Below are 24,614 nucleotides of genomic sequence, written 5' to 3'. Positions count from 1 at the left end.
TATTTTAAAAACATAAAATTGATGATACCTATTTTACTATAATAATGATAGTTTGACCTAAAAAACAAGGTGTGGTAAATTAGAACTCGAGGGTGCTAAAGCTCCTTTTGCATTTCCCTAGTTGCGCCAATAAATTGGGTATTGGCCAACCGTATATTTTTAATGAGGTATTTTATTGATATAACATCTACGAGTAGGTTATTTTTCAAAAATAGTTATTAATAACTAAACAATTGGGTATAAATATTTTCATTTTCATATAACTTATTACTAGTATTATTATTCATCAAAAATGTCGGAATGACTAAAAAAATTAAGAACTGATACTTTTTCGGTTTTCAACAATATAGTTATGTAGTAAAAAATACTGCAAAATTTAAGAAGAAAATATAGACAAATTATTGATTTTATTGACTTTTCAGTGTTTGAAAATCATAGCTAATTTGTGGCAAAAGTGGGAAAGTTAATTAAAATAACTATAACTCAAGTTTGGTTAGGTTAAGAGAACAAAAGATCAATAAGTTAGAAGTCAACATTTATAAATTTAACTCGATAAGTTAAAAGTTGTTACGAAAAAAAATATTAACTTAACTAAGTTTAAAAAAGTTAATCTACTTTTTTATGTGGATCACATAAATATCAAATGCGTTGTTTTGAACTTCCTAAATTATAATGAACAATTTTATTGAACTGTTATCGTATTGTAGATAGAATGTATAAATACCTATTTTACATTACATGATTATTGAATATTTAAACTATACACATATCCAATGAATAATCTAACAAATATTAATTTTTTTTATATCAAATAGCAATTGAAGGTATTTAATATTATGCCTATCTAATCTACTAAAATATATCTATATACAAAATTATTATATCAAGAAAAAAAACAAAAATGTTTTTATTTTAATATTAATATTTACGTACAAAAAACCATAAAGACGAATAATTTTTTCTAACTTGATGGACTATTTTTATATCAACCGAGAAACGCTAGGTTATTTCAACTGTCAATCAAACAGGTCATAAGGTCATAAGTTAATAAGAAATTGAGCTAACTAGTTAATACTGAATAATGCCCACCTTTGATTTGAGGTGAAAAGTAAAATAAAATTTTATAGATAGTTTGTGAGAGTCTAATCTGGAAATTTTATCGCCCATAATATGAATGTTTTTTTTAATCAGTGCACCACCGTGGCACCGTACACGTAGGTACCTACATATTACAATTTTAAATATAAAATATTATAGTCATTATTAAAATATTCGCTATTTCACTACCTACCATATCTAAACGCACCTGCACGATATGCCTAAATACGCGTTAATAGATCTGTCATATGTTTATATTATGTTTCCCATATAGTTTAATATACATAATCATATAATATATATATATACCTACCTACATAGTGTATAACAATAAGTTATAGTTAATATAGTAATAGAACGTATATTAACTTAAATATGTAAGTGTACGTGTACCTACACATACGGCATAACTGCAATATAGTAGCTGGTATAATAATGTAATGTAACACGCAACCGCGGTACGTGTGGTAGCTATATTATTATGGACTATAACTATAATTGAATTTATAATTTTATTAACTATAACATCATATTATTATATTCTATTATTATAGTATTTACCTACTATTTACGAACACCGGATCGCGAACACTTTCGAACACACGATTATTATACTCACCAGGCACACGAATATACCATACTCCTATTATATATGTACACAATATAATACTTACCTATTATATATTTCTATTGTGTAATAATGATGATAGTAAGAATGTTTTTAATTTTTTTAATTTTTTATATATATACATATTTTATATTAATTTATACAAGTACACTATACAGAGTGATAGTAGGCGTTTTTGGACAGTATTTTTATTTTGATAATTTTAAGTCATTAAAAAACAAAATGTTTGAAAATGTAGGTAATACATATTTATAATACCAACCTAATGTTTGTTTAATCATATTTTTATTCCATTTTTAACCTTTTTTACTTTTTAAAATGACAACATAATATAATATATATTAATATAAATAATATACCCACACTATTAATTTTATACTCCTAAGCAGAATAATTTCTTTTAAAATTTTGTTAAACTTAAAATACTTATAAGTTATAAGTTGTATATGTTGTAAGCTTGTAACTAATTAGGTACCCAACTAATAACTATTTGTTTGAAATTTAAATTATATAAATTACAATTCTCAAAAGCACCTAAAGCTTTGAAAATTAAAAATTTTTCACAATGTCATTCATAAAAGTACCTACAAAACTTAAAAATTTGCACAATGACAATAAAAGTCTACCTATAATATACAGGTATCATTTTTTATTAATAAAATGTTGTTTCGTATAACGACTGTACAGTGGCTCAACTACTAACATTTTGGATGGGTTGAAGCCTACAAAGTACCGCGATGGAGCTTTGTCTCTACCCCTCTTTTCACTGCCTATTTTTATTATAAGAATAATAAATAACATAATAATTATCTTTACTCTAGTTTCATTTTTACCTTTATTATTATTACTACCCAATGAAAGTGTTACGACTTGTTTCAAGTCTTACTTAAAAAAATTAAAGTTGGATATATTATTATTTACCAAGTTTTTAAAAAGGTACTTATAATATGAACTGTATAATAATTAGAGTTATCCACGGTGGTCAAATATAAAACTTGCATAGGTACACGTCTTAACAAAACAGTTTATATAAAAATTACAAAGTACCATTCTTATAATCTTATGTCATGAATTTACGTCTATTGCGCGATGATTCCGTCGGCATTGGCGTTGAATATGTACATGTCATGTAGGTACCTACAATATTTTATTGAGCAATATGCTAAGTACTTTATTATTATTTATATTATATATATATGAGTTCAAAAACTAATTTTTCTTGATGGAACTATGAGAAGTTTGGGAAGGGGGGCTTAGCCCAGTCCCCCCTAGTTGTGACTATGATTTTATTTTATTTTATTATGTAGTTATCTGAAAATTATTTCCAAAAACGTTAATTATTTCAAGTCGATGAGTGTTTACTTAATACTGTTAAAAGAATCACTCTGTATAAACTAAAATAGACGTGTGCGATGCGTCCGACCTTCATCGGAAAATTTGCGTTTCAATTAATGGTGTGAATAATAACATGATGTAGGTACCGTACTACATATTATGAACAAAATACTGACACAGATACCTAACGTACTGTTATTGTTACGCTGTATCCCACCACGCAGACTAAAATATGATAGTATTATTAAATTATTAGTATATTATAATACATTTATCCTCTACCTAGGCGTAAATGCGTTACATTGTTGGGCGATTGTAAATTGCTCCCTGCACATTAGGGTACCTAGGTAGTAAAAATACTATACTAAATTTCGCCCGGCATTTTTTGGTTTCTAAATTGCGCCCATAGTATCTAAGTGCCCTTGAATATTCATCGATATCTATTATATATGTTTTAAATACTATCTTAGCAATTTAAGGTTATATTGTTTGTTAAAACTACCTTGAGAGGTAAAGAATGTAGGCTTTCTATTTGTTTGTAGGTACTTTGTAGTTACTTATGTCTACTTTTTTAAATTCTAAGGATGGGCCTAATAATTTGATCATACCTACCTACTTCTGAAAATGGACATTGAGATCGATCAGGCCACAAATTTGAATATCATTAATTTCAATTCCGAATAATCAACATTTAAAATTTAAAAAATTTAAAAAAATTTAAATCAAATTTATGGGAGGTGGGGAACAATTGATTCGCTGGATTTACCTATCACAATTCACAATAGTAGACATAATAACAAATAAGTATGCAATAGCAATATAGCATAAAGTTAATCTAAATCATTGTGTAGATAAGAGTACCTATATATACAATAAAATACAATAATACAATATACAATAATACATAAGTAAAAGTTTCAAATTCCCAAGAAAAGTATTTTCTAAACGAAAATTTTTTTATTGACTTTTATAGAAAATAAAACTAAAAAAGGTGGGCTAGTGGGTGTCGCTCTGCTGTACAGAAGGTTACTAGTGGGTCACTATAATGGATAGTGTTGAATTTGAATTCAATGATATAATATCATTGTATATAAGAAAAACGATTCTGACCGAAGACGGTCAGTCGGCCTATGATATTACCACGGTTATTACATTACATCTCATCGTGTAGATAACCGTGGATATTGCTACAATACTACCTAAGTATATTTGATGATATTATTGTAAATTAAGTAATTTATATTATATATTATATTTACGTGGAACCTTGTTTTATATTTTTAATCTATATCTATAAAAGTTGAATATTTTATATATTTTTAACTACAATATAATTATTAAATTTTCAAATTTGATACATTTTGTCAAAATTCGAGCTTTAAATGGTTATAAAAAAAAATTGTGACTTTGTATTTATAATATTTTTCAATTAATATTGTTTTTGAGTTAGGTATACCTACCTAACTCAAAAACAAATAACCATATTATATACTATATAGATTTATTCTTGGAATTTTTTTATAAATGTTTTATTACCTACCATTTTATATAGATACACGATATAATTTTCAAAATATTTTGACGCTTTTTGATCCATTTGTAATACCTATATATAGACGTTTAAAATTTTCAATTTTAGATTATGAACTCTAAAATAAATGACATGAAATTTTCACTGGTTTTTATATAAGCATTTTCTATACACGATAACATTTTGAAAACATTTTGATTTAATTTGAACTGTTAATGAACATTTTTAATTTCCAATTTTTTTTGTTTTTTTTCTATGAATGTCTATAAAATTTTATTCGTTGGGTAAAAAAGGCTTGAAAACTTAATACAAGGCTCCTGATATATTGTTACAATATTAATTGAAAAATATTATAAATACAAAGTCACAATTTTTTTTTATATCTATTTAAAGCTCGAATTTTGACAAAATGTATCAAATTTGAAAATTTAATGATTATATTGTAGTTAAAAATATATAAAATATTTAACTTTTAAAGATATAGATTAAAAATATAAAACAAGGTTCCACGTAAATATAATATATAATATAAATTACTTAATAAATTTTCCTTATTTTTTTTTTAGTTTTTTACGATTATTTTGAAAAAAACTGGATTTCTGGTTATTTTAAATTTATCAGAAACTCTTAAAAGTGGCCTCTAGATTTTCTACCACAAATCAGAAATAATAGTTATCAAATTGGAAATTGAGTTATTTTTTTATTGTATATTCAATTTAGTATGTATAATAATTGTTATTATCGTATATCGTGCATACAGACAAAAAAAATAAATAACCCATTATTGTATAAAATCAATACATTCATCGCTCCACTCAGATCTGAATTAAGATTTGTATCTTAAATGTATGACTTAACGCTAAACTTTTTACATTTTAGAAATAAAAATGTATTGTAAATACTCCTTAGATGTTAAAATAAAAATGTTATACATTTTTAACTACAAAATAATTTGCAAATTTTCATAGTTTTAATGAATTATGTAAACATTTTAGTTTTTTACGAAATAAAGCATAAGTACCTATTTTTTTTATATACCTACTTATTATTGGGAAAACTTTTCCAATTGACATAGAAGTTTTATAGTCTAATTTTTTTTGAAATAGTATCTATTTTGTATTTTAAAAGAATTCACATTACTAAAATAACATATGTTTGTTCAGTGGAACACAGGGCCTAAAATTGTGTGCAGTAGCTAATATTAAATATGCAGTAGCAAATTTAAAAGTGTGCAGTACTTATTTTCGGCTTTTATACATTTTTATTTGATTAATATTCAATTAAATTATTGAAAATTACTAATTAGCATATTGTATTTGTTTAAAATCCTTAATACTAAAAATAATACCGACTACACTATATTCTAGGTGGCTTATAATATAATAAGTATACTAACCCAAGCTATTTTGTTTTTAATTTAAAATGTTTAGTCATATTTTGATTGTATTTATTAAAACTACCTAGTACCTAATTATTAATAAATAGCAAAAACAATTGTGCAATGAAGTTATAGTGGCATGTGCACAGTGGCGTGCCTAGGAATTTTAAAGGGGGGGGGGGACAACATTTTTATTTTAAATAAACAAAAAAAGCAGTGGAAGTTGCTCTGCTGTACAGTAGGCTACAAGTGGGTGACTGTAAATTTAAATTCAATGATATACATCATGTGTACAAAAAACGGTTCTGAACAGAGACAGTTTGGCAGCCTAGGATAGTGTATACTATATTTATATTGTTATTATTAATATATATACATTTTTAACTACTAAATCATTTTACAATTGTTTTTACAATGGTTTTTATTTATTTATTTATTTATTTATCCTGGATACAAATTATCATATATCATTGAATTCAAGTTTAATACAATCCATTATACATTGACTCACTTGTAACCTACTCTACAGCAGAATGACATCCACTTACCCGCATTTCAAATTTTAAGTTTAATAAATTTTGTCAAAATTAAAACTTTAAATATTTATAAAAAAAATTATATTTTTAATATTTTTCAACTGTTTTTGTGAAAATATATTACGAGCCGTGTGTTATATTTTCACGCTTTTTGACCAAACAAATAAAAATGTATTGGAGGGGATATAACCCCTAACCTCCCTCTCACGGGCACGCCACTGTATGTGCACTACTAGGTCTATTATGTTCATTATTTTAAAATATTTTTGTTTGGAATTAGGTGTGCAGCAGCAAAATATCTTAATTATAGGCCCTGGTGGAACATTAGAACATGTTTCAAACAATTTATAAATTTGTGTAACATGTAAAATAAAATTGTCGCAATGGGTAATAATTTAAATCGTAAAATTATTTTATCAGTTATCAAATTTTTCATACTTAAAATATTTTATTATAATTAATATAGAATATGAATTGAAGTATACATCCATAGTAATAACTAGTACCTTAGTAATATAAAATTAATTATAAATTATAATGTTGCCTGCTGTATAAATTTTGTGGATACAATACTACTTATTTATACTTAATAAAACAAACATTAACTAATATAAACTTTTATTATTGTAATTAAATTATGATTAAACCTTGAAAAAAATACATAACCAATGTAATACTGTTTTACAATGAATAATGAAAACAATTTTTTTATACTTCAATTTCGGGCAGAATGCTCAAAAATGTGCGTAGAATATTAAAAATAGGAAATAAAATTTAGATTTGATTTACAGTGATTCCAATGGTTCCCTTGATATTATTTATCACCTAATACTTGCACATTTATTATTATGACATACCGCGGTTATGAAAGGTGTTAAGAGGATGTCAGTGCACTATTTGTTTTCTCTCTCTGGCACACGCGCAATATAGACAAAACGCATTTATGCAGAATCATTTTATCTATCTTTTTAAGTAATCTTAGAGTAAAATCACTTATTAAAAAAAAAGATAGAGAATAATATTCATGAGGAAATTACATATCAATTTGTTTAAATATTGTCTCAAAACAAATTAAAGATAATTTAAATTTACAAAATTTTTTTTGTTTATCTTAAAATCGAATACAAAGTTAAATAACAATAAAATTTAAAATCGATGTCAATCACCCAAAAATATTATTTTCTATCTTTTTTGTTATGGGTGATTTTACACTAAGATTACATAAAAACAGAAAAACTGATTCTGCGTTAATGCATTTTGCTATGTTGTGCGTGGGACAGAGAGAGACGTGGCACAAATAGTGCGCTGACATCTTCTTAATATTTTAAACTACAATATAGCTTCACAAATTGTAAAAAAAAACTACAGACAATTGTCAATAAATTTGAAAAATGGTGTCAGCCAGGGACTTTATGATTTATCATTGATTTACAATATACCATCACAACACATCAATATTTTACATGAGAGAAAAACAAAATAATTTACCAAAAATTGTTCATATATATTGTAAATAGTATAAAAAATATAAATGTATATTGTATATAACACAACTAATAATCAATATAGATAATTAAAATAAAACAATAGGTACATTAAAAAAAAAAAAAAACCATATAAAGTGTATGTTATCTTTTAAATGTATAATACATTTTAATGGATATTAGTTATTACTTTATTAGTCAATTCTAATACTTAATTTAGAAATTTAAACTAAGTAGAATTTATGTTATAACAATTTAATCATACATTTAAGTTATTAATAAGAGAAAAAAATTAAATTATTAAAAGCTTTTAAATATTTTTATTATAACATATTCAATAGTTTATTTTAACGTTCGTATAGTTTTTCTTATAATTAAAATAATTAATCTACACATGTGAAGTCACAGCACTTGAAACATTGACTGGTGGTAAATAAAATGATCGTATCTGGCGGTGAAGATCAGCTACTACTCTATCATCTTTTTCAAATGCCACTACACTTCTGGTAAACTTTATTATTCCTAGAAGGAAATTAATTAATTAATCTATTTTTAATTCAAGATAAACATATATGTAAAATAAAATAATAGTGAATAAAACACTAAGAACCATGTTAAAAATAAAATAATATTTTGTTTGTTGTAAGCCATCCAGTATATCAATCTTCTTATTGAAATTTAGTTTTACTTTGAGGTTGAGCTGTTGTAGTGGTTTAAAATAAGTGAGGGTGGCTAAAAATTTGATTAATATTGATAAAATTATTTGTTAATTTTAAGTATACTCTTTATGTGTGTGAATGGGTATAAATATGTCTTATGACAATTAAAAAAACAACTAATGCTGTATACATTCAGCCTTTCACGGATTTACATATATATACTAGCAAGTAGCAATCGCTATGGAAAGTAGTCCTTGGCATCCAGAGTGTACAGAAATCAAATAATAAATTGAAGTTAAGATTTTTTTTTTATAAATTGTTATAAATGTTGTGTAAATGTTGTAATATGTATTAATTGAAAAATAATTAATAAGCGATTGCAGCGCTGTCAATGTAATTCTTAAACAGATCTGGCAGCGACGTCATTGCCATACAAAAAACAATTAACGTTTATTATAATACATTAGGTTAGGTTGAGGTTAGTGGCGTATATGTCGTAGGCATATAGTCAAATCAGGCATTTTATTAAATGCCTAAGCATATAGTCAAAGAATTTTATGTTTAAGAAGTTTATGTTGTCGTAAATTAATATTAATTTTTCATAAAACAATTCACAGTGTGACATTATATTATATTTTAAAATACAAATAAAAACAATCAAAATTTGTACAATAATTCTTTTTATATTACAATGTAATTATATTGTACAATATTACATGCAATCACGATTACACTACATACGATTTACGTAAACATAATACACGTACTAAACTAAATTATTGTACAATTCAATCGCATGTTCTGCATCTTTTTCCGTAACGTCATATTTTTGTCGTTATAATTGATAAGATTATAATTTGTCCCACAGTACTCAATATAGATATGGTTCTCATACAACCAAGGTAAAAACCAACAGAACTTTTATTTTTATTTAATAAGAATATATAGTACTCACTACTCGTTCTATACTGACTATAGGGTATACAATATACTCGTACTATCATCTACGTCTATCACATTTAATTAGTGATTACATGTATATATTTATGATTTCATTTTTAAAACAATAGTAATAATGAACATGAAATGAAACATATTATTTCATATACCAACGTGTTTTTCAGATTAATAAATAATACATAGCTGTTTTATATATAAAATAGCAATACAAAACTGATAGAAAATATAATTAAATTTTTAAAATAACACAAAAGGTTTTTTTTATTATTTGCTGACATGCAATAGACATTTAGTTAAATGACTAGGCATTTAACTAAATGTCTAGGCCGATAGTGAAATTGCATAAACATTAAATTCTTTGACTATATGTCTAGGCATTTAATAAAATGCCTGATTTGACTTTATGCCTACGACATATACATAATTTTTGTAAGCGAGGGAACAGAAAATAAAAATTATATACTAGTTAGTACAACTTTTTACAAATTTGAATAGAAACAAAAAAAATATTAAATAATTTGTTTGGGGGTAGTTAAATTTATAAGTACACACCCTATGATAATACTTTAATATCATTTCTCAATGACAATAAATTTTATATTTGTTAGTTATAGTGTAATACAGCACTACCCTAATAGAGTAATAAAACATTAAAGTTACATAGCATAACATATTATTAGTTATTTGAAAAACTGTAGTTCACAAAATTGTAATAAGTTTATGACATTAGAGGCATGTGCAGATGGCCATTTTTGTTCTACCAGGAAATTTTTATAAGGACACATACTTAAAAAAAAGTAGTCAAGGAGTCATTACATCAAACAATATAAAAGGGCCCCATTGCCCCAATACGGAGTGGGGCCCATTGGGTAGCCCTATCTGCCCATGATTAGAGGTATGGTGTACACTGTTCATAATTATTTTTATTTACCTTCTCGTCCTTCAGGAAGTCCATATTTTTTTATTACATCCATCTGAGTGCTAACAACTATAGGATAAACATATTGCATAACTTTTAGCATATCATTACCAGCTTTACTCTTAGCATCTTCTAAATTCAACGCATTTTCACAGGTTGTAAGAGATTCCAGAATCTCAGCCAAAATAACTAAAATGTTTAAAAGACAATTAAAAAAGTATCAAAATTATACAAACATAATATAATTGACTATATAAGTCTAAATTAAACTAAATAAAAAAATTAGGTAAATCTAAAATATTGGTTATTAAATTCAAATGTTTATTTAGGTATTTATGAATGTGTTAACAATTTATATAAATTCTTCAATGTTTATATTAAATCAGTGATTTTCAAATAATGGTACGCGACATTTAAGAAAAAATTTAAATTATTATAAGTATCAAACAATATACCTATACGTTTAGGTTAGGTTAGGTTAGGATACCTATACGTTTCCCTAATTTCAAGGCTTCAAGTCTTACATGAACATTTAAAATTTTGTTGATTTTACCTAATGGGATATAAAAAGGTTGAGAACTGTATTAAATTGTATGTATAGGTATTGTTTAACCTCAATAATTAAATTAGGAGAATAGTCAATAAGCCTTTAAGCTATATTCTACATAATAAGTAAATTAAAAGGCTTTATTAATTTTTAGGCAATTCAAAGTGTGTAAAATTGCCTTGGGTTTTTGGTTATTAATTCTGGTATATAATCAAATGTCTACATGTCTGTGTGTTCAAACAGGGTAAATTAACCTGTAAAAATGAATGACATCTACCTATATAATTTATATGCAATTTGAAAAAAAATTATAGATTATTTGTGTTTGTTTCCATAAGAAAAAAATTTAGGTAATTAAAACTTTACTAATTTTTAACAATGTAAGCTACATAGGTAATAATTTATTAGGTACCTCTCATAGTATTTGAATCAAACTGTATAGACGTTGTCATTATTATTTCTTTGAAGGCAAAAATCAGAAATTAGCCAAACACGTCCAACAACTTCAATTATTGTAAGGAAAACCTTCTAGATTATTTAATTTATTTTGAAAAAAATATGAATACTTATAAAAATAAATATTGTTTATAAAATATATTATGACGTGTAGTGTTTGTATGTGTAAGTCTGCCCGAAGTTATCTATGCAATGGAAACTTGAGGTACAAGTTTGTATCCACTGTACGTCTGTATGTCACCCGACTTCGGATTTTAGACATGAATATGATAGTCAAAAAAAATTAATTTAAAATATTATTATTCTAAAGCTAAATAATTGATGAACAATTTGATAAAACTAGTTAATATTAATCACCGCTAGATAGCACCGAAACCAGGCACAGAAAAAATTAAAATATATTATACATGTCTTAAGACATAAATTCGTCGTTTGTGGCATCGGCACGAACGGACTTCAAAAAGCCAACGATACCTAAGTGTTTGAAAAAATTGTGTTGAAAATGTATAATTTACCGAATTTTTTTTAGTAACAAATAATATTGTAGGATTAGAACAGTCCGACCCGAGGTGTTCTTGCTGTTGTTGTTGTTGTCGTGATATCATGGCGGCCCAGTCGCCGCTTTTCGCCAGTGATAACCACGATTTAAGATGCACATAATATTATGTTATATCTACACATCTCGTTTGTCTATCGTGGCGTTGATTTTTAATTATTAATTAACATGGACATCGTGTTATTTCTTCATCGGTAATGTTGTAACAGCAATAATATAATTAAATATTTCATAACTGGGACGTCCAATCCAGACGGTTGGGATATTAAATCCAGTCGGATCACTGAGTGCTGTTTGTTTAATATTTTGATGGTAAGTGTTTGGGATGGGATTAATGTTTTTTTCGTCAATGTTTTTCGTAGTTACATCTTGAGACTTACAACACTCAACACTGTATCAATTTCACACGTAGTGTCCAATATACAACAATACATTTTAGTCCTGAGCACTTCAATGTATGTATGCATTGTGATTTGTGCGATGATTTAGCATATTATTCCCTGTTGATATTTGTAAAATATAGTATTGTAACAAAAGTACTTGTCTGATATGATACCTTCACAAATTAATATACAATATACCAATTTGATACTCTAATTCGCATATATGATACCTTGTATTTGTTATAGTGGTATTCTATCAAAATTCATTATGAATGCAAACGATGGGACCATGGAATGTGAATATACTACAAATGAAGGCTTTGAAGATTTTAAGCTACAGCCAGGATACAGTGGTACAGAACAATATGACTTCCCAAGACCGTATGATCATTCAGAACTATACAGTGATTATAGACCAAAAGATGAATCAGGACAAGATTATTATCCAAAAACTAATGATTTAGAACCAAAAGAAACAACCGAACCTTTATTTGTTATAGACAAAACTAAAAACTTTAGACTAAATCGTTCAATACAATACGAGGTAATTAAAATATATTTTAACACGGGCTTATATTTACATGGGTCATATTTCAATTATATAAAGGTAATTTATAGTATTTTTATTAGGTAACTATAGTAGGTTGTTAAAGTCAAATGAATTTTAGATTTAATATAACTTTTAGATAATAACTTGGTTTACATTTTCAATTATCATAATATTTTGGAATGAATGCAGTATAACGGCTCATAGTAAACACGTGCTTGTAAATTAAAATTGTTTTTAGACAATATTTAGAAAAACTGTTATGTCATATCTTCAAAAATATTGTTCTCTATAATTTTTGTAATGGGAGATTTTACTCTAAGATTAAAAAAAAATTATTATGTGTAAATCCATTTTGTCTTAGTTGTGCGTTGGCCACAGAGAAAACAAACAGTGTGCTGACATCCTCTTAATCAATTTTGGTTATGCGTGCATTATATTTTTTAGATACTTCAGTTTCAGTAAGAACTGCTTATGAGGAGCTTTATATTAAATTTAATCAAGCTTTACCTATACAAATTGGAAATTTTATACATTTTTAACTATAAAATAAGATGCGAATTGTCATGATTTTGACAAATGTTGTCAACATTTAAATTGCAAATGCTTACAAAATTGTGATTACATATTTTCAATATTTTAATTACTATAAGAACAACTTGTTATATATTATATATATAACATTTACCAGATGTTTGACAGAGTTAAATATATTTATCTAAATATGTATTATCAAAATGTCATTATGCTTAGAAAATTATAAATAAATAATAGAGGAATTTTCTTGTTCCTACAATTAAAGTTTTTTGAATTAAAACAAAATAGCAAAAATATTTTGACGAGATATCGTTATTACTGTCTGAATACACCAATGTCGTCAATATATAAACTTCAATTGTTCATAGTTCATAAAAATGACGTGGCCTTTTTTTTTTTAATCCTGTATGAAATTTTAAACTTCAAAATTATTACATATTTTTGTAATTTTTACAAGTTATGAGGTACCTTGTCTTACATTTTCAATGTTTTTTACCGACATACAAAAATATTATCATGAATAGATTGAAAAAAAAGTGGAAAATATCAAATATTTATAAATAGCACAAAATGACCCAAAATATTTTGAAAGGTAAATCATGTCTAGAAAATCCTAATATGAATATTAAGAGAAGGTTTCAAGTCCATATAGTTTTTAGTTTTCGAATTACATAACAAAACAATAAAACATAATTAGTTTTGTTGAAATTTAAAGTAGTATTTTTATTAGATCTGATCGAATTATAAAAAAAGCACACTATATCACGTAGTTTATAAGTAATATATTCACACTGTAGTACAGCAGAAGCTCAGTATACATTTTTATAATACTATAGCATATTTGTCTTGTTTATTATCATTATACATATTTTAATAGTACATAATATATCCAATATTATTATTATTATTATACATTGTGACAATGGCCAAATTTTCAAGGCACGCAAAAATATGTTTTTTTAGTTGGTTAGTCACAAAATTATTCAAAAAATCAATTATAAAATTAAGGAACTCACGGCTTCCAAACAAATTATTTTGTACCTTGAAAAAAAGTCACATCTTTGTTAAATCAATCGATATCATTTATTGCTACCCTAAGAATTTAATAATATTTGGAATATACTTATTCATTTTTAATAATAATTGAAATTACAATTCTAGGATAATAGTACCCAATTCAGTTTTTGGTAACATTAATATATTTTACTTTTTTGTCGGTATAATATCTATATTTTATATCTTATTTTAAATACAAAAATATAATCATTCAATATAATAAAATAAAGATATTATAAAATTCTACTTATTTCAAAAAACATATTTTTTTGTTATAGACATCACCAAATAAAAACAAATATGGAAAAAATAATTTTGTGCCACAAAGACAAAATTCATGTTGGAATTGCAATTCTCTAAAGCATTCATTGCATAGTTGTCCAGAACCCAGAGTTCAATGGAAAATTTCAAAAAACCGACAGGCTTTTCTTAATCAAAAAAATCAACAATATCAATCAAATTCTGCTGGTAGAAACTATAAAAATCGGTAACTATAAAAAAAATCTAAAAGTTATCTAGTTTTATGTTGTGTTTATACGTCAGAAAATGAGATTTGATAATATAATTGATTAATCAAATATATATTTTATTAGATTATTAAGTGTAGATTGACAAGAATATTGGTTGACAAAAATCAATTGTACTTTGTCTTTAAACTTAGAATAATAAACTAATTATTGATTAAATTTGTTATTGTAATTTAGATTTAACAGTCATAAGAATGTACGATACTTTGTAGCAGGGACTAAAACTTTATGGAGCGATTTAACACCTGGTAAATTAAGTGATGATTTGTTAAAAGCATTGGGTGTTCCTAAAAATGGACTCCCAGTACATATTTATAGAATGCGAGAGCATGGTTATCCTAGTGGATGGCTTGAAGAAGCTAGAGAAGAATATTCCGGGATATCAATATTTACTACACCCAATGAATGTAATTATAAGTGTCTTTTACTTAATAATAGTATTCAAATTATTATTTATCCTTCATAGAAATGGTGAATATTTAAAATTTTTAAACTAACAATTAAACATATTTAATTTTAATAAATATTATATAAAATTTGATGGAACTGCATTTAAAAATACTTTAAAATATCAGATCTGATTGGTCGAGCTCAGAGAGGTATAAATCCACATTGTCAGCATATATACATTTTAAATAAGTGTATACTGTATACCAATTATATCGGTGAAATTATTGGTAACCACGAATAAGTTAGATTGAGTCAAATAATTTTAATTAGAAATACATTTTTCCTGTCCTATCATACTCGTACAAGGCACTAAAAAGATTTTTATATTTTTATATTTATATCTACTAAGTGCACTACTTATCTGATTTTATATAATCTGTGATTCCATTATTAATTTGAAATTATCAGTCAAATTTGATTGTTATTATATTGTTGTAATATTTGAATAAAACATTAATATTGGTTTTTTTTTTAGGTTTACCTCTTCCCGGCAGAGAAAATGGAATAAATGATTACTTCCATTGTAATATCAATGAAAGAAAATTACATGAATATCCTGGATTTAACGCTCCTTGTCCACCAGATATTGTTGACGTAAATTTTTTTAACAAGTTGTAATGTGATAAATAATTAAGTAAAATGTAACATTTAGAAAATCGTGACTTAATTAGTTAAATGTTTTATTTTTTTTTTTAGATATTTTAAATGATCAAATTTATTTATCTTAAACATTTTTTGGCACTTTGTGTTGTGTAATATTTGAATTATTGTTTTAGGAAGGGAAAAAATTTGGTTGTCCTGAATATAATCCAGATCAAAACCTCAAAAATATGTATGAAAGATTAAAAGTTGGCCCAATTGGTAAAAATGGTACTGCATTGTCTGGAGCTAGTAGTCAAAGTCAAGACACAACATTTGCATCTATCTCTAATGGTAATGATTAATGGGGATGTCGGTGCACTGACTGTTTTATCTCTGTGTCCCATACACAACATGGACAGCACACATTCAAAATTATTTTTTTTGAGTAGTCTTAGAGTACAATCACCCATTACAAAAAATAAAGACAATGATATGGTATGACATATCGATTTTTCAAAATATGATCCAAAACAATTTAATATCTATTTAAATTTACAATTTTATTTTTATTATTTAAAGTAAAATAAAAAAATGTAAAACCGATGTGTCTAACCCTCAATAATATTGCTTTGTATAATATTTGTAGTAAGTCATTTTAAGGTCAAGTAAAAAGTATTTTACATGAATGCGCTCTATTTATATTGTGTGTGGGTCTGAGGGAGAAAATAAATATTGCACTGACATCTACAACGTTTTATTTTTTTAAAAACAATTATATATCGGTATTTATAAGTTTTTTTTTGGTATTATTTTTACTTGACTAAATTAAATTTCAAGTGTTTTATGGGTATTTAAGTCTCAGTATTGTTATTTAATTAATCTAATTGAATTACATATTAACCAGAATATTATAATATTTATATTTTATTCTTGTTAAATAAATAAACAATTTAAATAGGTTGATACTAAATTTCTACCTAAAACCGGTAGAGTTACATTTGTGTATTAATATTAAACTTGAAAAAAATAACAAAACATTGTATTCAAAAATTTACTTTAAATGGTTCTTATAGTTACGCTTTCAAATTCTTCATTTATTCAATACTTTTCTGTATTTTATTTTACAGTACAGGTATTAAATAAAAATAACTCTTTTTAGTCTCAACTAAACTTGATTTATTTCTGAAATTGCTTGAAAATGTTTAAAAAGTGTTCACTGAAAAAAATAACAATAATTCTAGAATCATAACATTCCATGCTTTTGAAACTAAATAAAACTTTAGTTTATATATTATATATAATGGTCTTGTAGTATATACAATTAATGGCTAATATAGAATATTTTACTTGCCATATACAGTGAGGAGTAGTAATAAAACGCATATCCCAATTTGATAGGAGTAGTTTAACACAAAATAGACTAGCACTGGTTGTAAATCATTGATTTCCTTACACAAATGGCTATCATATACTACACACATACTATATTATATTTATGTTTATTTTACCAAATTATGTAAACTACTTTATAATTTTTAAAATATAAATATATTTAAATAATTTAGAAAGCTCAGTTGAAGGAAACACCATGAATTTAAAAACCAAAAAAGAATTAAAGGATAAACCACCCTCATCACCCGAAGATGGAGAAATTACTGAAGATGAAGATAGATCTGACAACAATGATGAAGAGGTAAGACTTATTAGAATTTTAGTGTGTTGAAGTTAGGATTGTTCAAATAATAATTATAGTTCATTAAATCAAGGCTACATTTTATTATATTGAGGCAAAGCAAAATATAATTGGGACTTAGTAAATTTTATTTAGGTAATTTATTTATTTAAAATAAAAAAACATTGTTATTTTACTTTATATTCTATTCTTGTAAATTGTATTTATTGTGATAATTAGTAGAAAATGTGATTTAACTAATTTGTTAATATAAAATTGTATTTTTCAGTGTCTTTCTAATGCAATAGTGCCAGGAATTGATGTGAAAAATGTATCAATGTCGTTTGAGAGTAGTGCAGATACTCAAAATGATTCTCAATCAAATGTCTCCAATTCAAAAACGATGGACAATGAATTAGTCGTGACACCAACATTAAAAAGGAAATTCGGTGATGTGAAATCTGAAACACTAGGCACTCCGGTCCTCAAAAACTTTTCTTCATATGGAAATCGACCAGCACATGAACATTTTGCTAAAGGAATGTCTGATATGGTAGAACATGATAACTTACCAAATGCTGTAGGGACATTTAAAAAGTTAAAAGAAATATTGAAGGATGTGCGCAAGACAATTAAGGATTTATTATGAGTAGGTATTAAGACAATTTACTTCCAAATTTATTTAAACAAAAATATTTTGTCAATTATATTTTAATTACATCAACATGAATAGTATAAAACAAAAACATATTCCATGACTGTGAACTGTTAATGACAGAAAATCCTTAATTTTATAACTTAAATTTCAAAAACAGTTTTGTTTTGTATATGTGTATTTAACAATATTTATTATCAGCTTATAATAATATTATATTCATGAAAAATATAAAAAAAATGCATCATTATTCAACTATCTTTTTGAGACCAGAATATAATATATACTTATTGTTTGTGTTTGTTTACCTACAATAAATTCTAGTATAGTTATCTAATATATTGACATACAACTTAATAATATTAAAACATAAGTTAAGTGATGACACAATGTGTATTACTTCTTGTTATATTTTGTTTAATACAGTAAAATATTAATAACTAACTAATTAATGTCTACTAACCCTAAACTACTATATAATTATAAAAAAAATGTCCTTTGCAATGTCTAATTTATAACTTTATATTACTCTTTCCAGTAATAGCCAAATGTAAATTAAGTTATTTCTAATTTTATGTCTTAAAGAGCATATCAAAATTGAATACCTCAGTTTTTCTATTAAAACCATAAATAATAATATTGTTATTTTACTTTTCTGTTAATTAGTAACCTAATAAATTATCATAAGTATAAACATAGTAAACATTTTTGGAATTCATATTTCTATTATCAATAGACATGGTCTGTAAATTGTAACTGTATTAGATTGACGATTTAGACGATTGAATTCATTAGTTATTTTGTTAAAATTTTGCAATAATGAAAATAAATATCAACATGAACAACCAGATGTTATAAATCTAAAATCGACCTTATTTTAATGAAAAATAATTAAATTTGAATAACAAATGTTTATTTTTTCCTTACACAATTTTGTTTGTTTTTGAACTGTGGTAAAATTTGGTTATAGATACTCAATGGAAATAAACATTTGTTTACAATCTAGTATGTCATTAAAAACAAGAATTTCTGAACTAACAAAATTTGTCTTTATATTTGATTTATATTCAATTGTAAATAAATATGTTGCAACTTGTAATTAATTTTAGGTATGCCTTTTCATTAAACACTCATTATTTCAAAAAGTATAAATTTTCTTGAAAAAAAAAAAATGTTTACATGGTTTCTATTTGTTAAAAAACATGTTAAAAAACTATACATTTTTTAATATTTTTTTATTTTTTTCATCAACATTTTTAAGTTTTTACTTTTTTGATTGAGAACATACAGTTTTAATTTCATATTCCAAAGGAGATTTTGATACATATAAATCAAATTTAGGACAAGCAGTTTAAAATTTATAGCTTATACGTACCCTGCTAAATGCTGGTCCATTACTCCACTCGTCAAAACTTTAAATACTTATTACTCATAAACTACTCATCTTAAATCCGATTTTTATGTATCAAAATACTCAGAAAAATATTCTGCATTTAAAGATCAAATTAAAATTGTCTTAATTCTAAAAATTTGAATGAAATATTAATACTTTTTAAATAATGAGTATCTAATGTTAAATGAATCATCCGGTATTAATAGCATTTTGTATACAAAACATATACAAGTGTTTCACTTGATTTGTCCCATTGATTACTTTTATTTATAATTACAAAATTTTACTTATATTTAATTTTAACCTTCACCTTTCAACTTAAATTGTGTATTTTTTCACAAATAAAATAATATTTATTCTTCCCAAAACTTCACACAAATAAAACAAATAGTATCAATTTATGGTTTTTAAATTCTCAAATAAAATATTTTTCTGAACATGCATTCATCTTGTTTAATACTCACTCGAGTGTAATTGTATTAAATCTATATAATTTAAGAAACATTTTTTCTTCTAAATGTAATCAGCTTTATTAATTGTTATTGGTTAAACTGTTAGTCTGGTAAAAGATTTATCACTTAGGAATTTGAACATTTTCAATATAATAATCGTGAAGATTTTTAAATTAAACTAATAAATGGCTGCTTTTTATTTTAATTATAATTTGTACTATTTATTCTTATAATTATATTAGTTTTTGATTTACTTTATAATTAATGTATAGTATACAAAATGTATACACTTGTTAAACATAAATATCTTTTGGTTGTTTAAATAGTAAAGCCCTGGGTCATTTACTAAACGAATAAAATCTATTAACTTTTGCTTAAAGTTGTAAAGTAAATTAAACAATATATTAAAAAATTAAACAGCAAAATAAAAATTTGAATTAAAAATGTAGTGATTGATATAATTGCTTAAACATGTGCCACACCATTTTCATTAATTTTAACAATATATTATTGTAAATAAAAAATATAACTAAAATTATTGAAATATATTAAATTGTTTTCTTTAAACAGTTTAACAAAAACATATTTTATATATTAAATATATGTATAATATATTTAAAATATGTATATAATATTGTACTATACTAAATTATTTTTTTTATTAAATTTAGTTACTTATTTTATAGATAAAATAATATTGTCTATCTATTAAGTCAATAGTTGTACAGTATAAAGTATAATCTTATAAACTTAAACTAATTGTACTATTTATTATTATATTATAGTAATATAGTTTAGAACATAAAATTCAGTTTTAGCATACTAAACAACTTATTATGTAAAATACATATTTTGTACTTAAATGATATTTTTAAAATGCCTTTTGATGAATTTCTATGTAATTTTGATTGATAAAGTTATAAAAACAATTTCTTTAATTAAGGGGATATCACTAAAGAAACTTTATAACAAATTTAAATATGTTTTCAGATTTCTAATTGTATAACTAGATTTATTATTGAATTAGAAAAACATATAATATATAAATATATTTTGTATATTCTTTCCATTTCTTTTGACCACATATTTAAAAAAAGCTGATAAGTGTATGTCGATCTGCTTTACAGTAGGTTACAAGTGGGTCAATGTATAATGGATTGTATTAAACTTGAATCCAATGATATAATATCATTGTATAAAAAAAACGATTTTGAGTGGAAACGGTTTATCAGTCTGGATTTTTTATATTTTTATTATTTATTATAGCCTTTAAGTTGAATTGATATTATATTATAATTTTTTATTCATTGCTACGGTAATAAACAAAGATTTAGAAATTAAAAACCAATTTTAAGCGGTTTTTCGTAATTTTTTGGTAGTTTTTCCTGTGGCATTAAATAACTATTGAGAAAATCAGAAAATGACCTCTCTAAAGTACCATCTTGATCCAATTTTCTAAAAGATAAGGTTCTATATGTTGAAATCAAATCACTCCTTCGGGTAGAAATTGTTGCATAAAGATTAAAAAAAAAAAATAAATAAACCATTGTAAAACCAATAGCTTTTTTGCACCGCTCAGAATCTAAAATTAACTATATTAAACACTTAAAAAATGTTTAGTATTGAATGTATATAATGTCCAAATTAATGTTTAATTTGTGTAATGATTTAACTACATACAAGACTGTTGAAGAATTCAACATTCTAGACTATATTTTATTATTGAAGTTTCACCTGGCAATTCAGACCACTTCTTGGACTATATTACTGCAGTACTGCACACCTGTAAAATGAATAAATTATATTTATAAAACAAGATTTCAATATATATATTTGTTATTAGTGCATAGATAAAACATTAAATAAATAATAACTATATTATTTTTGTACCCTTATTCTTTATTCTTATAAGGAATATATTTTTCATTTATTTTGGCACTTTATTAAAAGAAGGTGGAGATTTTGGTCTTAATTCTTCAATACGATCAGTACATCCAGTTGTTAATTGACCATTGATGAAATAACTTTTATACAAATCAATGTTGAAATTGGAACTAGTCAATTCTTGTCCCAGAGTTAGCCATCCTGGACGTATAGTACCATCACAACCAAACAGATGTAATCTTAAAACAAAAAAATTGAGTCAAATGTTAAAAACATATTCATACAGACTATTATTATACCTTCTTCTTCCAAGACAAAAGTGTTCGATAATATTGAATATTTCTGCTGGTTTTTCTGTTGATCCGTGTTCATTTTTTTCACTAACAATTAAATCAGTATCAATGTTTGAGTGAATAAAATCACCGTCTGTAGATCGACGAACTGTTCCTTTGATACCCATTAAGCAATGTTCCTAGAGTTATAACATGAGGTAAAATTAAATTGTTGTGTTATGTTATGATACTTTACCTTGGTACGCTGGAAGAGAGCATTTGGTTCTAAGTATTTTAAATGGTTAACTTTTTTAATATTTGTTTGAATCCAACAAATATCTTCACAACGTCTAAAACCCCAGTGACGTAAACAATCACGGCCATTTTCCAAACCATCAGATGAACCACACCAGAGAAAAATAAAACTACGGTGAGCTGCTATTTCATTCAATTTCAAGTCCATTACCTATTATGAGGACATTAATAATTATAAAAATTAATATTGATTTATTATTAGGTATTTTTAACAAGTATCAACGAGACAATACATAAAACATCACTGATTACACAATGGGCATCATTACATAATGATTTTTGTACTGTAAGTTTAAACCCTAGGTATCTAAGCACACCCCAAGCCACTTCCCACCAAAAGGCATTTGTAATACAGTTGGACTGTGTCTGTGTGTCATGATGGTGACAGTTTATAAAATGTATACTCATTTTAATTTGTAGGTACAATTGTTATTAAAATTTCAAGATTTGCACTGACCATATTAAATTAAATAACTTTTTACAAAATATGCACTATTACCGGGCTGTACAAAATATTGATTCATTTGATGGTTCACTAAAATTTAAAGGATCAAACAGAGACCACTAAATCATGTTTAAGGGACCATCATTATTAATTCATAACATTTTTAGCGATGCTTTTAGTATATTTGCATAAGCATATTATTAATTATTATAAATATTGAAAAAGCTTACTTGTTTCCAATTCCATAGATTTTTTCTGGTTGTCCCTAATGTTTGTTGATATTCTTCTAGAGGTGGTTCAACAAGTATCACATCAAATTTTACATTTAAATTTTCTAAATTATATGTGCTCAGATCACACTTTAGAAACATTGGCGGAGTAGCAGTTTGCAATACAAGTTCATCCTATTATAACATCCAATAATTAATAAATAATTTAAAGAAAATTGCATTGTTCAAATTTAAAAAAAATATGTTTTTTCTGTGTATAGCAGAATTTAATAATAATATAGAATAAGTGTTTAGAGATTACAAGACCAATGATTTAAGATATTTAGCAATATAAATGTGTTAGGTATAAAAAAAATAGTAATGTAATACTTTAGAACTTATAAAATACCCATGTATCTAAACTATACCTTTAGATGAACTAATTCTTTTAGCTTAGGAAGTTCTTCAAATCTATTAATTAGGTGAACATCTCTAATAAAATTTTGTGGACGTTGACCAGTATCAATAAAATGTTGACAGTAATCATTGTGCGGATTATACGATTTTGTACCTTTCAGAAATGGTGTTGAATCTCCAAAAGTATTTTCTGGACTCCTTGCAATTGCATTATATTTTTTAACTGAACGCATTCGCATTTTGGTCTTCCTATAAGGATTTAATGCTTGTCTCAACTGTTGTACATCAGAGAAACCCAACTGTAAAAAAAAAAACACTATATATATTACAAATAACTTAGATAATATATTTTACTTGATTTACTGTTTTTGCAATCATTTTTTTTCTTTTTTTAGATCGTTTTTTTAATATTCTTAATGTTTCACTCATTGCAGTGATACTTTGTACTAAACTGTGAATAAAATAGATTCAACAAAAAAATTTAAATAGATAATTCGAAAAAACCTAGGTATTACAGTTTTAAAATTTAAAATAATCAATTAAATATTGAACATAAACATTAAACATTGTTCTCTGTTTTACAGAAATTTTTTGTTTTATTTATCAGTATTAAATAATAATAATTTTTGAGTTTATCGTGATCACGAAGACTAGAGTTTATTCTAGTCTTCATGATCGTGATTCGTAATGACGTGATAAATAGTATCACATCAGTTCTTAGGCAAGTTGCT

The 24,614-nt window shown here is 25.1% G+C and overlaps 3 protein-coding genes across 4 annotated transcripts; 1 reads left to right on the top strand and 2 right to left on the bottom strand.

Annotated features, from left to right (window-relative positions):
• Positions 1 to 7,989: 7,989 nt before the first annotated feature.
• On the bottom strand, positions 7,990 to 11,825 carry LOC132934233 (protein C10). Its single transcript, XM_061000515.1, has 3 exons — positions 11,488 to 11,825; positions 10,541 to 10,717; positions 7,990 to 8,512 (listed from the first exon to the last, which is right to left on the bottom strand). Exons 1-3 carry the CDS (start codon positions 11,525 to 11,527, stop codon positions 8,379 to 8,381), a joined length of 351 nt encoding a protein of 116 aa, XP_060856498.1. The 5' UTR covers positions 11,528 to 11,825; the 3' UTR covers positions 7,990 to 8,378.
• Positions 11,826 to 11,990: 165 nt separating this feature from the next.
• Positions 11,991 to 18,976, top strand: LOC132934231 (zinc finger CCHC domain-containing protein 8 homolog). The gene is made up of 8 exons (XM_061000512.1): positions 11,991 to 12,399; positions 12,717 to 13,014; positions 14,889 to 15,097; positions 15,315 to 15,544; positions 16,063 to 16,181; positions 16,364 to 16,520; positions 17,735 to 17,862; positions 18,131 to 18,976. Exons 2-8 carry the CDS (start codon positions 12,739 to 12,741, stop codon positions 18,488 to 18,490), a joined length of 1,479 nt encoding a protein of 492 aa, XP_060856495.1. The 5' UTR covers positions 11,991 to 12,399; positions 12,717 to 12,738; the 3' UTR covers positions 18,491 to 18,976.
• Positions 18,977 to 21,974: 2,998 nt separating this feature from the next.
• LOC132934232 (N6-adenosine-methyltransferase non-catalytic subunit-like) lies at positions 21,975 to 24,545 on the bottom strand. Of its 2 annotated transcripts, none has more exons than XM_061000513.1 (7): positions 24,238 to 24,545; positions 23,895 to 24,182; positions 23,488 to 23,661; positions 22,754 to 22,963; positions 22,525 to 22,697; positions 22,232 to 22,464; positions 21,975 to 22,124 (listed from the first exon to the last, which is right to left on the bottom strand). In XM_061000513.1, the coding sequence occupies exons 1-6, from the start codon at positions 24,310 to 24,312 to the stop codon at positions 22,269 to 22,271; spliced, it is 1,116 nt and encodes a 371-aa protein (XP_060856496.1). In that variant the 5' UTR covers positions 24,313 to 24,545; the 3' UTR covers positions 21,975 to 22,124; positions 22,232 to 22,268. The 2 variants fall into 2 exon arrangements, with proteins under 2 accessions (XP_060856496.1, XP_060856497.1); XM_061000514.1 differs by having other exon boundaries at positions 24,247 to 24,545.
• Between the last annotated feature and the right edge of the window lie 69 nt (positions 24,546 to 24,614).

The sequence above is a fragment of the Metopolophium dirhodum genome, chromosome 1, assembly GCF_019925205.1.
Source record: "Metopolophium dirhodum isolate CAU chromosome 1, ASM1992520v1, whole genome shotgun sequence".
In the NCBI taxonomy this organism is placed as follows: Eukaryota; Metazoa; Arthropoda; class Insecta; order Hemiptera; family Aphididae; genus Metopolophium; species Metopolophium dirhodum.
The sequence above is the reverse complement of the archived record's forward strand: the minus strand, read 5'-3'. Positions and strand labels throughout refer to the sequence as shown.

What these genes read in the sequence shown, in the direction of transcription:
- LOC132934232 (XM_061000513.1), bottom strand. Translation starts at nt 24,312, where the DNA reads ATGAGTGAAACATTAAGAATATTAAAAAAACGATCTAAAAAAAGAAAA. An exon ending in CTCTCTTCCAGCGTACCAAG is followed by an intron (nt 22,698 to 22,753) that starts GTAAAGTATCAT and finishes TTATAACTCTAG; the next exon opens with GAACATTGCTTAATGGGTAT. An exon ending in TTTTGTCTTGGAAGAAGAAG is followed by an intron (nt 22,465 to 22,524) that starts GTATAATAATAG and finishes TTTTGTTTTAAG; the next exon opens with ATTACATCTGTTTGGTTGTG.
- LOC132934233 (XM_061000515.1), bottom strand. Translation starts at nt 11,527, where the DNA reads ATGACAACGTCTATACAGTTTGATTCAAATACTATGAGAG. An exon ending in TGATTCAAATACTATGAGAG is followed by an intron (nt 10,718 to 11,487) that starts GTACCTAATAAA and finishes TAAACATTTTAG; the next exon opens with TTATTTTGGCTGAGATTCTG. An exon ending in ACTTCCTGAAGGACGAGAAG is followed by an intron (nt 8,513 to 10,540) that starts GTAAATAAAAAT and finishes ATTTCCTTCTAG; the next exon opens with GAATAATAAAGTTTACCAGA.
- LOC132934231 (XM_061000512.1), top strand. Translation starts at nt 12,739, where the DNA reads ATGAATGCAAACGATGGGACCATGGAATGTGAATATACTACAAATGAA. An exon ending in GTCCACCAGATATTGTTGAC is followed by an intron (nt 16,182 to 16,363) that starts GTAAATTTTTTT and finishes TTATTGTTTTAG; the next exon opens with GAAGGGAAAAAATTTGGTTG. An exon ending in CTGACAACAATGATGAAGAG is followed by an intron (nt 17,863 to 18,130) that starts GTAAGACTTATT and finishes TGTATTTTTCAG; the next exon opens with TGTCTTTCTAATGCAATAGT.